Genomic DNA, 14,437 nt, shown 5'->3' with positions numbered 1-14,437 from the left:
TTTTTTGGCAAAAAATTATGAAGCATGTAAACATAAAGTTTTTAATTTTTATAGATATATACCCAATAGAAAAAAAATCAGTCACTTTCACTAAAAAGATTAACTGCAGCCATCTTTGGAAGGAAAAAAGTGCTGATAATATGTAATGACATACTCCTTATGCCCTCCAGCTCACTTTTTCCTTTTCTACATCTTCAGAAGCACCATCGTTGTGAAATGCCACCATTAAATTATAACACAATTAGAAACCTACCTTTCTATAAACTGCACAGCTTCCTTTGTGAGTCTCTGAGTAAGGTTCTCATAGGAGAGTGGTTGCTGGATAATCTGATGGTCCCTCATTAAAAAGCAATTCAAGTGGCGAAAATGATAAAAGAAGAAAATCAAAACCACAAGTGAAATGGTGGCTATTAAAAAGCAGTAACCCAGTGCTCGGAAAGGTACTCTGAGGAGACCAATGTAATGCACTACTGCCAAAGAGACCAGGGTGATTCCAGTGATTTGGAGTGGGATGACAAGGGATTTCTGAACCCCTTTTAAAAATACGCTGCCTTGGCCAGGTTTGCAATCTCTCAAGTTGGTCACGGTAAGCCCATAAAAGTAATCAAACCCATGACTGAGGGGGTGGTGGCAGAAGTCATTGCTTATTTCACAGTTCATCCCAAGATGCCACTTTCCTACAAAAAGAGAAGGACAGGGAGCATTTTTGTAGTTAAATCATCAAACTTATAATGTTCCCTATTCCAAACATGAAACTCATTATGTGATATTTTCCCTGCCCTCAAGCATTTATCGTGAGGATCCCTATTTTCTATCTTCTATCTAATCTCTCTTCATGCCTTCATCAAAGACTTTGTTCCATGTCTACTTCTTCATTTTAGTGAGAAACAGTTTGGCACAGGTTCTGGTGGAAATCAAGAAATTCTGAGTGGGCTAGCAGGTCACTAAAGAGCAACATAGCCCTTTGAAATAATTAAGCCCTTGTATATATATAGTTAAACAGTCATAAAAAAACTGTGGCAGCTACTTCTTTTTTAAGAAAAGCCAATATGTAGTAATGAAATATATTTTCCAAAACTTTGCTGGCAAATCATTCACCTTTAACTAGGTTTAAAAAAAAAAACAACAAAAAATAAAACAGTGACAGACAAACAGGAGAAAAAACAAGAATAGTGAAAATGAAATTTATATTTAAATGATTGCAAGGTGTCAGAAATGGACAATATACATATATATAGTGAGGAAGATTATTTTATATATAAAATATATATTATATATATATTTATATCTATAGGTGTGTATATATATGAAAATAAAAGAAGAAACAATAGTAAAAAGGAAATTACTGCCAAATACTATGTTTCACAGCATTTTGTCTCACTAGGAAATCATTGTATTTCTGCAGTAATGTTAGACACTGACTGACACAAGAAAAGGGAGAGTCTGATTTGCATTACAGTAACATAATCTATTTCATGCTAATGACAAGTATCTAGGTAATTAAATCTATGACTCAGGTACGTCCCTCCATCACATACTTATGCGTCACTTAGTCCCACAGACCTAACTGTTTGGTAGCATTAAATCCAAATGCACAATTAAAAAAGAAAATCAAATTTAGTTAAGCCTATTGACATAAATGATGGCTACAGCTATATGCTTTTTGGTCTCAGCAAAGAATTATGTTCAATATTTGACAAACATATCAGCCTTGACAAAACAGATGACAGTATGTACTGCTGGGTCAAATTTTATTTATTTTTTCTGAATCAAATACCTACACATGACCAACATATTTTAGGGATCATGATCTTTAAAGAAATAAACAAAACTCCCCACAAACCCAGTAAGTCCTCATCCCCATAACCTAGCCCAAAGACATTTGAAATCTTTTGTTCTAGACTTCAGGATACAGGTGGTAGAAAGTACATAAAAGGAAAAAAGGACAAATAGATTTTTTCCCTCTCCTGCACCATCCCAGCTTTTACACATCTGTAAGAAAAAGTCCTGACGCAGGCAGTCCTGAGCATCTTGGGGATCTAGAGAGCAGCACATTGATCCTGCACTTCCTCTTTTGGCAAAGACAAATGCAGATACTGCAGTACCAAAGGGGGTGAAGATGGGGATCAGTCCTGATTTTTTGAGATAGTGCCTTGCAAATGGGATCAATGTCATTATTTCCCTTTCACAGCAAAGGTGAACTAAAACACAACAGAAATCTTGAACCTGAGTGTTTAATTGACTCCACTTCTCCTCGTGTATCTCTGGATGGTCTTAGGTTAGAAATGCCTTCAGCAGGTTACAGATGCAGCTATAAAAGCATTTTCAGGTCCTCCTATGTGCCAGTGAAATGCAGGTGTTCATAGCTTTCTCATCCCATCAGAAATTTTCCCTCTTAACTGTCAGAATACCTCCTCACCTGAGGAGGAAACCTGCTTTCTGTGGGCAGAATGGCTCTCATCACTACTTTTGATGTGGTCCAGTGAACATTTTTGTGACTGATTACAAAACCACAAATACAGGCCACTGTACCAAATTTTCAGATGTTAGAATGGTGCCATAAAGGGCTAGCCAAGGCTGCAACTCTGAATTTCATTCCCAGCAAGCAAAGATACCGATTTTAGAAAATAAATGATTCAGTCTTTTCTCTTAGGTTTACATGACTGTCTTTACAGAATAATTATAAAGTCAGATATGTAGCAAGGTTAGGATATAACAATTCTCATCAAGTTAGGTAATGGAAATAAAGTTAGAGATTTATAACCACAAATATAAATGATCTGAAAGTTTTTTTTTTTTTTTCACTGTTACTTCTTAATCTCAAATCACTTATAATTCAGTAAAAAATAAGAAAAAGAAACCATATCAACTTAAGCATACTTTCAAAGTCATTTATTAGGATACAAAGATGTTTGTTTAAACTAGATCTCAATAAAAGTAGACACTGCAAGCTAGGACAGAAGAATCTTGCAACAACAAATTAGGACAGGGGAAAATATAGGACCTGTTATTTCAAAAGGGTTTTAGCAAGCACAACAAATTGTTCAATGTCAAGATGAACTTGGGTCTCAAAAAAAGATTTGTTGAGAAGCAACTTAAGCCAAACAAAGCAGACGGCAGGTTAGCTGGGAAAAGCACAGAAGCACTGGCTCAAATTATGTCCGCAGCTGTGATGGAAAAACACAATTGCCATTCTCAAATGGCTGACAAGGTAGAGGGTTTTGATAGATGCTGTGCTACTCTGAAAAAGCAAGTGATGACTGGGCCCACAATACATGTTTTGTTTCATTCCTTGTGACAATAACTGCTGCCTTGAGCTAGTGTTTCAACAGATTATTGTAATGCGCTTTACAATCCGGGGCCCTTGTGAATCTGAGGGCAGTGCAAAACTATCTCACCTCCTTGTCAAGTGAAGCTTCATAGCATGGACACTTCAGACGAGCATCATACACATTTCAGCAGATTACAGCAAGGTTTTGAGTGAGATTTATGCTGTTAATTGTAAATTATTTGTACCTTAATAGTTTGAAATTTTTGTTTTTCTCCTTTGGCCCCAAATAAGGCTTCTGCAGAGCAAGAGCAATGCAATGAAAGGCACATGGAAAGGAGGGGCAAGTCCTATTCAGCCAAGAAACTTCATTTGGAACTCAGTTTTTCAGAACCCAGACTGCAGGAGAAGCTGCAAAAAATCAATGTTTCCCCTCTACTTTTTCTTCAGACAGTTGAATGGGGAGCATTATGAAATCTGAGTTGTATATAATGATATAGTTCTGCTCCTCAGATAAATGGTAAGATGCAAGATGCAGAGCAAGATCCAAAAAGAAATATTTTATGTGCTCAAAGTAATATATATACATGAAGTACACAGCAATAATAAGTATTAAGCATATATTGTTAATATAGTCAGTTTTTAAGCTGTTCTATTAATTGTGCTCCATAGACTCTGCCAATTTTTTATTGGACACATCACTACTGTGATGTGTCCAAATATTACAACACCTCATTCTGGAGGAAAGATATAAGTCTCAGCTTATACATTATTATTTTAAGCTTTGGAGACAAGCTACATAGGTGGATTTTAAAGTTCTCTGGATGCTGGACAACACACTGGATAACAGTAGTGAGGGAAAGCTAACTGTAACTGAGTATAGTAGTAGTTAAAATAATATCCATCTACTTTCAGTAGTATTTTTGCATTATAAATAGCCATTTCCTACAAAACATCAACAGTTCTTGCTAATCTCTGAGATCCTTAACTGGTGAAATATTACATATGCAGTGCATCTACCTTTTTTGAGAAAACTTGATTTTGCTACAGATCTTCTGACTGTGTCTCTTCCTGCCAGATCTATTGGATGTCACCTTCTTTGTGTCACAGGGGAAAAACAATGAGGTAAAAAAAAAGTATATATAAAATAGATTCATAGCTAAAATATATCTCAGGATGTACCAAGCAAGAGGAAGAATATACGCAGAGACATGGAGAAAATTAAAAAGAAGAAACGAAAATGCATTTAGGGAAGAAAAAAGTGCCCTTAGAGAGTAAAGGGGAGAGAAGAGAAACTTAATAAAAAAAAAAAAAAAAAAGGAACTGACAGTACAGGCTTGAGGAACTGAAAGGCTTCAAATTACCCTTAAGCCAGTCCTTCAGTGGTGCAGGATTTGACAATTAATTGTTTTGGAACTGCTGAGTTAGACTGAACCAAGCAAAGACTCCCTGACCTAGACCAAATATGATGTGATAAGAATGCCAGCAGAGACAGAAAATGGCCTGGCTGGGAATCAGAGTCTGCCTATCTAGTCTTCAAATCTACATAATTTTTCTTTTTGTCATTTACACATGCTTTATCCGTAATTTTAATGTACTTCTTGATTTTTAGAAGCCTTCATTATACTCTAAGGATATGTTAATATTACATCTTACGGTTTCACAGCTATCATTCAGGCCACTTGGAAGAATTGTTCATTAAGCATCATGGAGATAACTTCTGGAGATCTAAGTGGCAAGCTGTCATGTTGCAGTGAAAGTAGTTAAAAAAAGAACATTAACTAGGTCAGCCCCAGAAAATGAGTTGTATTACAGTGCTTTTTGCAAACAGAAAAATGATTCTTTGCAATCTTTAACTGAATATGGAGCAATAGGAATTAACTCCATGATGAACATGACAAATTATGAATGGCTTTTTTACACTATGATTCAAATACACCTGTACTAAATATACTTCTGCTAAGATTTTCTGGGTTTATCTTTTGACTCTGTCAGAACATCAAGGTAGTTTATACTTTCTCAGACTGTGGAATTGCAAAGTAGGATTTTTAGTTACAAACATCAATATTGGCTAGCTACATCATACAGATATTTTTAAACAGTGGTATGAATTGCTAGCCATACTAAATACACTGATTTTTTTAAACAAAAATTACTTCCAAAATTGCAAGCTTCTATTACAACTGAAAATCAAATTGGGTAAAATTAGGTACATCAATCATCTAAATTAACATAGTAATATTCCGGTATGATGTTCTCTAAACAACTATTTCCTGGCAATTCCTTGACAGAAATACATTATGTAATAAAAGTTGTATTTCACAAAAATATTCTAAAATGTAAGCAGTGTGGAATAAGTACATGGCAAAATTAGGAAAAAGCCTCCAGACATTATTTAAATGTTATACCTTTATGATATTAATTCCAATTCAATTTATTATTCATCTGGTATTCCTTTTACTCATCACTGGATATTTATGCTGCAGCTAGTTCTCTGAACTATTTTTATAATGAGAGAGAAGCACATTTTTATATTAGACATCTACCACAGGATGAGAGAGATTTCATAGAAATGCCCATTTTTGTCTGATTACTAAGAAGAGAATCCAGTCGGTTAGTACACATACTACATCATCTACTTTATGGATATTTGAAAACTGGCAAAATGAATCCTACCACCATGCTGACTTGTACCCTGCAACTGATCCCTTATTGTCCCTCTGTTGTAATCAAACTCCTATTTGCACTGAAAACTTTCCAAGAGCTTGACTAATTTTCAATTTGTTCATCATGTTTCTTCAGTACCTTGCACGATGAGACTATAACTACAGAAGTGAATTAGACATACTTACCTGATTAGTGCTTCACATATGCATGGGAATGTGATCAGCTCTGTGCCAGGAAAATAAATTCATTATGTTGTGGGGGAAAAAAGCTTAATGCAGATCCTTAACAGCCTATATGGAAAGCTAATGTTCTTTTGATTGGAATGAATGAAAAATAATTCTGTATATGTATGCAATTTTACCTATTAAAGCAGTTGCATAACCTCTCTCCTTCAGGAGTCTGGAAAAAGTTATTTCTTCAGAAGGAAGTCCCCCAGAAGAGGCAGAAAATAAGAAAACACCAACTCGTGAGAAGGCAGCCATTCCTAAGTACAATGAAAATGAATGAGACTTGGTTGATATAGTGAAACAATTTCCATTCATTCTTTCTGGATGCACTATTTTGCTTTAGATGGTATCATCACTTAGATTACATACTGCCACCAGACACTAAATGTTGCAAGTGGCAGATACAATCATCCATTGAGACAAGGGGGAGCACAAAATTACAAAATGAAGTATATAAACCTTTAGAATCAGTTTTAAGTAATGTTAAATTTGATGGCTTTGTAACAGTAGCAGTGGAAAATTACTGAGGTGCATGATACACAGAAAAAAAGTAGACTACAGCTAGAGAACATACTGAGAATTCTCGTACAAGATAAATTGTTATAGTTGACATAGTTTTAAGAAAAACAGTCTAGAAGAACAGGACACAGGGATAAGGAGTATCTGGGAATGGCAGGTGTCCAGGATGGGCTACAGTTAAACTAACTGATAAGTAGGAGGACAGGAGGATTATTACGTCTCTGGTGCTAACAAACCAATTAAGCTGGTATAAGCACCTACTGTGCGTGCTCCAAAGGCTGCCAGAAGTGATGAAGATTGTTGGAGGAAGTAAACGACCCTCAGAGACCACCACCACAATTCTGTACGCATGCGGGGAACTTTCTGGAAAATGATGTAATCCATATGTAGCCTCATGAATACGTATGTATGCCAAGGGACTATATAAGGATGGCTTGTGTAGCAATACAGGGACACACGTTAGGAGGAGCTATCCCCCGTGTCTCCTGGCGCCGCAATAAAGAATAACTGCTTGTCAGCTTGAAAACTTTGTTGCCAAGTTTGTTCCTGGAGTTTTCTCCGAATCACCATTTAGCTGAGCAAGGTCTTTCCTGCATCGACGCCAGAAACTGAGAAGTGGAGAAAAAAATTCTCTGCTTATAGTCGTGGAGCCAGCCATCACATAAAAAACTGCAGCCCCTTCTGTAGATGTTCTAAGGTATAACATATCTGAAAGAAGTTGAGCTTGCATAATTCAGTTTTTTTGTACATGAGGAAGGAATGGAGCTGGGAATGAAGCAAGATCACTCCCGAGTTCTACTCTCAGAACTTCGACAATCCTCATACGTTGTTTTCTACAAGCCTTTAAGGTTATTTGAAAGAAGGCGGTTGAAATAGGGCAGTCTTACAGTTAGGCATGTAAGTAACATGAGGTGAAAAAAAGAGCAAGACAGAGCCTGATTCTGGAAATAGAGTGGATAAGGCACTCAGCTTTGGTAGGACAGGACCAGTGCTGCAACAGTATGAAGGCCCATGATTCAAAGCACACAGAGTGCATTAAAGAAGCATAAGGTATCAGCTAACAAGACAACATCTAAATAAGGCACAGTAACTTCTACATTATATGCTGAGAGTCTGAGGAACATAAACTTGAGCTTATAAACTACTCTTAGGATGAGGAACTTGAGAGCTCAAATTCATGAAAATTAGATTACTAGGATTCCAGATGAGAGCTGGCTCCGAGTATAGACAGACAGAACACAGAATATCTATGCAAATCTGTGCAGATGTATCTCCAGGAAGTCTGAATTATGCAACTGTATGATTTCAGTGCCAAAGTTACATGACTGATGTAGACAAGCAGACTCTTCCCTCTGGTATCCCTTGTGGTTAGATAAGAAAAAGACTTGTTTGACTGGTTTATTAAAGAGAGCTCAACTTACCCGCCAAATACTGACTTCAGTTTTTCACTCCAGCTAGCTTTATTGATCAACAGTTTAGGTAGTTTTAGTCATCTGTACATATCTATATTTTACTTACAATATCTTTATTCATATTTATTTTTATGCACTTCAATGTCTGGTAACTGAAATCACTGTAATTCCCTGAAGTTACCAGAATGAGAGAACTATGATTTATTTTTTTTTCTCTTTTTTTTTTTTAATTGCTACCTTTCTCTGGGGGTGTCTCTCATCCAATACTGCATTTTGGAATATTCTTCTTCAGCTCTATTAGCAGGATTTTTAGATTTCTAACATTTTTTTTCACATCATGATTCTAGTATCTTCTAGATATAATAATCCTTTATCAGTATTCATTGACATTTAGAAATAGTCCACATTTAGCAATTTAGTCACTTAATTAAGACAAAGACCATTTTTGTACAAACATGGAAATAATCTGGTTTACCTGAGAGGCAATCGGTTAAGAAATAAATCAGTTCAAATGCTAATTTTTTGGAAATAAGAACACGGGTTGTAATGGAAAGTGACCTGTGGCTTTACCTGCAGTAAACAGCAATTTAGCTGTAACAGGTATATAATATTTTCCTTTGCAGCTGAATGTAATAGAAAATTTTGCAAGTTATATCAGCTAGCACTTTTGCAGAAGCTTGTTACTTGATTTGAATGAGCACGAACGTATCAAGTAGGCTCCAGAGTCTTGCTTTGCTTTCATTCTCAGAAGAAAGGACAGGATGTTTTATCACTAATGAACAAGTGATCTGATTAATGTATAATGATCCTTGCTAAAAATGATGTTAAGGGAATGTTAAAGTTGCATGGCTAAGCACTAAGGGGCTCAGTCCCAGCACACTAAAATAAACAGACTGGATCTTCACTTACTTAACTGGGCTTTGGATCAGGTAGTTTAAAAGTGAGAGAAGTTATTAAATGCATGCATTCATGGGGTACTTAACACTGTGTATGCATAGATATGGAGCAAAAATACTGAGAAAGAAGGGAGATTTTTTTTTTCTTTCTTCTTCCCAGTATTAAGGGCTGCTAGAACATCTTAATGAATAGCCATCATACACTCCACCACCCCCACCTCCTCCACTCCCTGCCACCCTGAAAAAAAATAACAACTTGTCTAAATCAAAAGATTTTGTAGAAACAGAAATGTCTGAGCAGAAGGATTTACACCAGGTTTTCCATTGTGTCTTTCTAGATGAATCTCTGTGATGCTCAACAGTCAGGCTGCCCTCAAATATCCTGGGGAGCAGCCTGAACGCGACTGGGGAGGCAGACAGAGAGGTCATTTGGAAGGTGGAGGAAATCGATGGAATTTGTCTGCTCCTTACATTAAAACACCACAATCAGATTTTTTCTTCACTATTTTAAAAATCTTTTTCTCAGTAAAAAGGGGCTTTATTTTTGTATTAACTTATCTGAAATGTGAGAATTTCCCATATATATGGAAGATTTGAAATGCTGACCATCTTCACTGAGGTTTATTGGTCACTGAAATAAGTACCTAATCAAGTAATGATAAAGATAGCAAGAAAAGCCAGTGAAGAAAATGCATACATTTACTACAAATAAAATATTATATTTACATATAAAGCAATGGAATTTTACCTGATCTGATAGGATATCGCCCAGTCAGGAAAGCAGCCCTACTTGGAGTACAAAGTGGGGATGCTGCTATGTGATGAGTAAGTGTCACTCCTTCCTCTGCCAGCCTGTCAATATTAGGGGTTCTAGAAAAACATAAGGAGGAAAGACAACAAAAGAATACACAAAGATAATTATTTGGAAATGGGCATGGCAAGATCAAGGCATCTGAAACAAAAAACTATCAGGAAAATCAAGTTAAGATTTATTGTATGCAAATTATCAAAACCATGGTAGGGTTGCAATTCTAAATACTGTTGTGTCAAAAATTTTTCCATTAGGTACATTAACACCTGTTTTAATGAATTTATTGAGTACAGCATGAAGATGAAGGAAAAAAAAATCAGCACTTTATTTATGATTGGCTAGTGACAAGCTTTGCTTAACTCACAGATGCTTCAAAATATGCTTAATTTATAGTACTTGTGTCATGTTTATTTTAAACTACAATTGTTGATTGTACTTTGCTTCTCTAGACCTACCCTTATTTTGTTGGTTGCTCAATTCTGTTTATGATACAACTTTTCAGCAGGATAAATAAAACAGATAAGTCTTATTGTTAAGAAAACAAAGATTAAATATGCTGTTCTCTAGAAAGGATATTAACTTTGCTTACCTATAAAGGCTAATGAAATCTCTGAACATTTTGGGGTTTTAACTTCACAAATCCATAGAAAAACTAAAATAAAGCTCTGACTCCCTCAACTGTATCATCATACCTTAATGTTCTGTTCCCATAACATCCTAGGTCTCCAATACCAAGATCATCAGCCATCAGTAAAATGACACTGGGACTTGAAGCACTGTATGCTTTGACACTGTTTATGGCACACTGGCAAATTAGTAGAAATAAAAGGAGTCTCATCTTCCTCCTGGTGCATAAGAACAAGTGGAAAACATAATAGTTAAGACTTCTTTTTAATTTTACTATTAATTGAATATAGTCCTATTATTTATTGCTCTGGATTGTATATTAGAAGAAAAAAGATAGACTGGAGATTTTTATTTGGCTTTTTCTTTTTCCTCAAGAGTTTTTTTAACATTATTTTCTCTGTTATATTTCTTAAAAATTAAAATGCATCTTTTAGTATATAGATAATTTTTCCTTTCACCCCCTTACACAGATGAATCCTTTAAATAAAGATGAACAGAGAATTAGTCACAACCTCAGTAACAATACTTTTGCATACACAGATGCACTGTACAGCAGTAAATATGACAGCAAATAATTTATTTTTTTTTTTTAGGTATAAATGTGATTTAGGGAACACAGAAACTGAAATCTTTTAGGACCAAAATTTCCAAGGTTCATTGCAGGAAAAACAAAAAACAACAACAAAAAAATGTTCAACAATTCTGCTACCAATGTAAATGACTGAATAACTTGTCAACAAGGGAAAAAAACCAAACAAACCAGCTCTAGTTTCTTGACAGGAATAAGTACTATCCAAAGGAAATGAAGACATAAATTACAAAATTATTGAAAGGAATGTTCAAGAAAAAGCTCTTTGCAGACATTTTAAATACCAGGGCCTGTAGCAAAATTATGTAAAAATATTTTATATCACAATGTTCAATAAACAATGCTCATGCTATATCCAACTTAAAACAGGAAGAATGCATTGTTCACAATACTACACACCATCTTTTATGATAAGAGCACAGTCTATTACTATTTTACCTAAGCAGGGACTTGTCATATCTCAGTTTTAAACTGCATCAAGTATGCTCCACCTGCAATTGAGTGCCTCTAGGCTGTGAAGGATTGTGTCAGGTATACACATCAAAAAAGAACAGAGACTCACTCTCCTTTGCCTCTAGTAATACTTCCATCATTTCTGGATGCAGGCAGCCTTTTTCAAATGCAGATGAGACATGAGTCACACCTGCACCCTGGATTATGCTGGGACAAGAAGGAAAGGGGAGGAAACCAGGACTGAGGTGGAAATTTGAAAGTAAAAGAGTAGAAAAGGGAACTAGAAACAAGAATTTTGACAGAGAATGGGGACAGCAGGTCAAGAAATGAAAAACTTGTAAACCAGTGAGTTACAGTAGATAGAAGTAACAGAGAGAAGAGAAAAGAAGAGAGAAGATAGAGAAGCCAGAACTAGAAGAGCTGGTGCAGAGACATCAAGAGAGACACATTTGTGTATCAGTGAGGTGTGGTGGTTAAAAGTATCTGTAGAAGATGAAGTAGTCAGAACTAGAAGAGCTTGCACTGACTTGAAGAGCAAGAAGGAAAGCCTGAGGCCCAGTTGGAATGAGAACTGCAGGCTGAAATTAGAAGAAATGGTAGAAGGTTTAAGAAACTGGAAGGGACAGGATGACAGTGGGTAGGAAAACAAATTCATGAAAACAGGTGACAGAAATGGGAGTATCTGGGATGAAATAGCTGAGGAGCTATGATTATGGAAGATGAAGAGAACTGACTGGAAAGGGCCTGGGCAGTCTGGGACTGATGCAAGTCAAAATAGTGGGGATCAACCAACAAACTGGGACTCTTAGTACTTGTTTGCATACAGATAAAACACTAATATTAGCTGATTTTTACTACTTAATAAATGCTTTCTAACCCATTGACTTTGCTTTGATGACAACAATTCTGGTTTAGATTTCAGTGAGCAACACCTAAAGATCCCAGCCTTATCACTGTGGCAACAGATCATTACCTGGCTTATTCCATGGGAAGCAATCTACTTTGTTTCAGATACGGAAAATACATACACAAACTTTAAGACTAAGCCACTAAATGCAGTTCTGCTTGGTGGAATGCATCTAACCAACCCTCCATCGAATTACCATATTAATGAAGCTGTGTAGCACCTGCCACACTGCAGACATAATCTGCACAGTAGGTTTAGCTTTCTTCCCTGAAAGGATAAAAAAGTGTGATTTTCTTCCCACGCACTGCAGAGAACAGCTAGCACCCTGACCCCACAGGACAGGAACAACCTGCTGCCAGACCTTTAGCTCCTACTCCACTATTCAGACTGCAAGGGTCTCAAGGCCCATGGTAATAGGGATGCTGAAAAGGGTGACATATATAGAATTGTGCTGATGTTTGCAGGGCATGCACATTTATTTCATAGAATTACTGAGTGTCCTCAGCTTTATTGCAGGCTTCACATCTGAATAAAAACTAGAAATGTGTGCTCCTGCCACTAATAAAACCATCATTTTAAAAGCACAAAGCTATCTGGTTTTGCAAGTTTTCCAAACAACAATTCCAAGGTTTAATTCAACTGGTACAAACAAAACATTCTGTGTTTCAATTAGGAGGTATGGAACTATGGAGAGCAGTCTTTTTGAATACGTGTGAGGTCTTTAGCCACTAGTGAACAGAACAAATTAATTTTCCTTTTACTGAGCAAAGTTACTGTTGAAAACCAAAGTAGCAGCTGTCTTTTATTTTCAAGAATAAAAGCAATCTAAAAAATGAGTGAAATATCTTCAAAATCAGCTGACTACAATTTATATGAATTTTAAAGAGATTTCAAGTTTGTATAGAGATATGAGCAGGAAAATACCTAAGAAACTTTGTCACCTTGGTCAAACTTTACAATCTTTAGCTATATATACACAGTGAAAAATAATATTTTAAATAAACATTCATATAATATTTTAAATAAATCTACACAGCAATGTTAACAATAGCTGTGCCCAGTATCAACTGGATCACTGTAACTTGCAAAGTGGCTGAAAATCTTATTTTCTGGATCTATTCCTGCAAAAGTTAGCCTCATTTAGTACCTCATTTCTCATTTTGCAAATCAACAACAAAAAATGTTATTGAAAGATGTCTCTGATGTAATATTGCTGTATAGTCCTCCACTCTGAAGGAGTATCTGCAGGCACTCTTACACGCTGGGCTATCTGCCTCCACCTGGTATCATGTCCCTGAAGTGAAATCAACACAGAAATGGGAAAAAAAAATTAATCCCAACAACCCTGATTTCTGTAGTGTACTCTCTACAATAGACTTTTATGAATCTTGAAGGGATGTGCTTGGAAAGCAAGAAATATTGAATGGATGAAATTAAGCAGAACAGGCAACAACAAAGAAATTCAGAAGAGTAAAAAAGGGAAGAACATGAGAATGAAGCTCTGAGGATACGGAGGCTCATCTGCGTCACACTACGGTTTTTAACGGTGAAAAGACAGGCACGTGCAGATCTAACATATAAATGATTACACCAAATCAGATGAAGCTTCCATTTAACCTAGTATTTGGTCTCCAGCAGCAAACAATCCAAATACTTAAGGTAAGAATGTAAGAAACTTGGCGAGTATATTCTTTTACTAGTGCACCCTTCTAGCTTTTGACAGTCAGCATTTAGGGCATTTTGAACAGAAGAGCACTGTATTGAATATTTCCCTGTAGATTCTTTTCCCTTCATGAATATGTTTTACTCTATTTGTCTATTTTGAACCAATCAACTTTTGTTTAATTTGGGTTTGTTTTTTTGTTTTTTTGTTTTTTTTTTTTTTGCATTGAACCAATTTGATATTATTTTACTTCCACAACATCCTTTAAATGTTCCTACAGTAATCTTAATCTTTGAAGGGTTATGTTTTAGATTCCAGTGGCAAAATTTTTCCTTAATTGCACGCAGGACACCTAAGTGCAATTTTCAATATCTGCTTCACTTTCTCTGTGATATAAT

At 35.9% G+C, this 14,437-nt stretch overlaps 1 protein-coding gene across 9 annotated transcripts in view; it reads right to left on the bottom strand.

The window, feature by feature from the left end:
* Positions 1–14,437, bottom strand: part of STS (steroid sulfatase) — a 98,548-nt gene that overhangs the window by 66,110 nt on the left and 18,001 nt on the right. For 8 of the 9 annotated variants that reach the window (XM_061459858.1, XM_061459850.1, XM_061459852.1 and 5 more), the window contains 4 exons: positions 10,493–10,645; positions 9,738–9,859; positions 6,297–6,419; positions 254–677 (listed from right to left, as the gene is read on the bottom strand). In XM_061459858.1, the coding sequence (XP_061315842.1) occupies positions 254–677; positions 6,297–6,419; positions 9,738–9,859; positions 10,493–10,638 (815 nt within the window). In that variant the 5' untranslated portion in view covers positions 10,639–10,645. The remainder of the gene's footprint in view (positions 1–253; positions 678–6,296; positions 6,420–9,737; positions 9,860–10,492; positions 10,646–14,437) is intronic. The other variant, XM_061459859.1, reaches the window with a different exon arrangement.

The sequence above is a fragment of the Pezoporus flaviventris genome, unplaced genomic scaffold, assembly GCF_033815535.1.
Source record: "Pezoporus flaviventris isolate CSIRO_AGI_PZ_B2104156 unplaced genomic scaffold, CSIRO_AGI_Pfla_v1 ptg000030l, whole genome shotgun sequence".
NCBI classification, from domain to species: Eukaryota; Metazoa; Chordata; class Aves; order Psittaciformes; family Psittacidae; genus Pezoporus; species Pezoporus flaviventris.
This window is presented reverse-complemented; position numbering and strand designations above follow the sequence as displayed.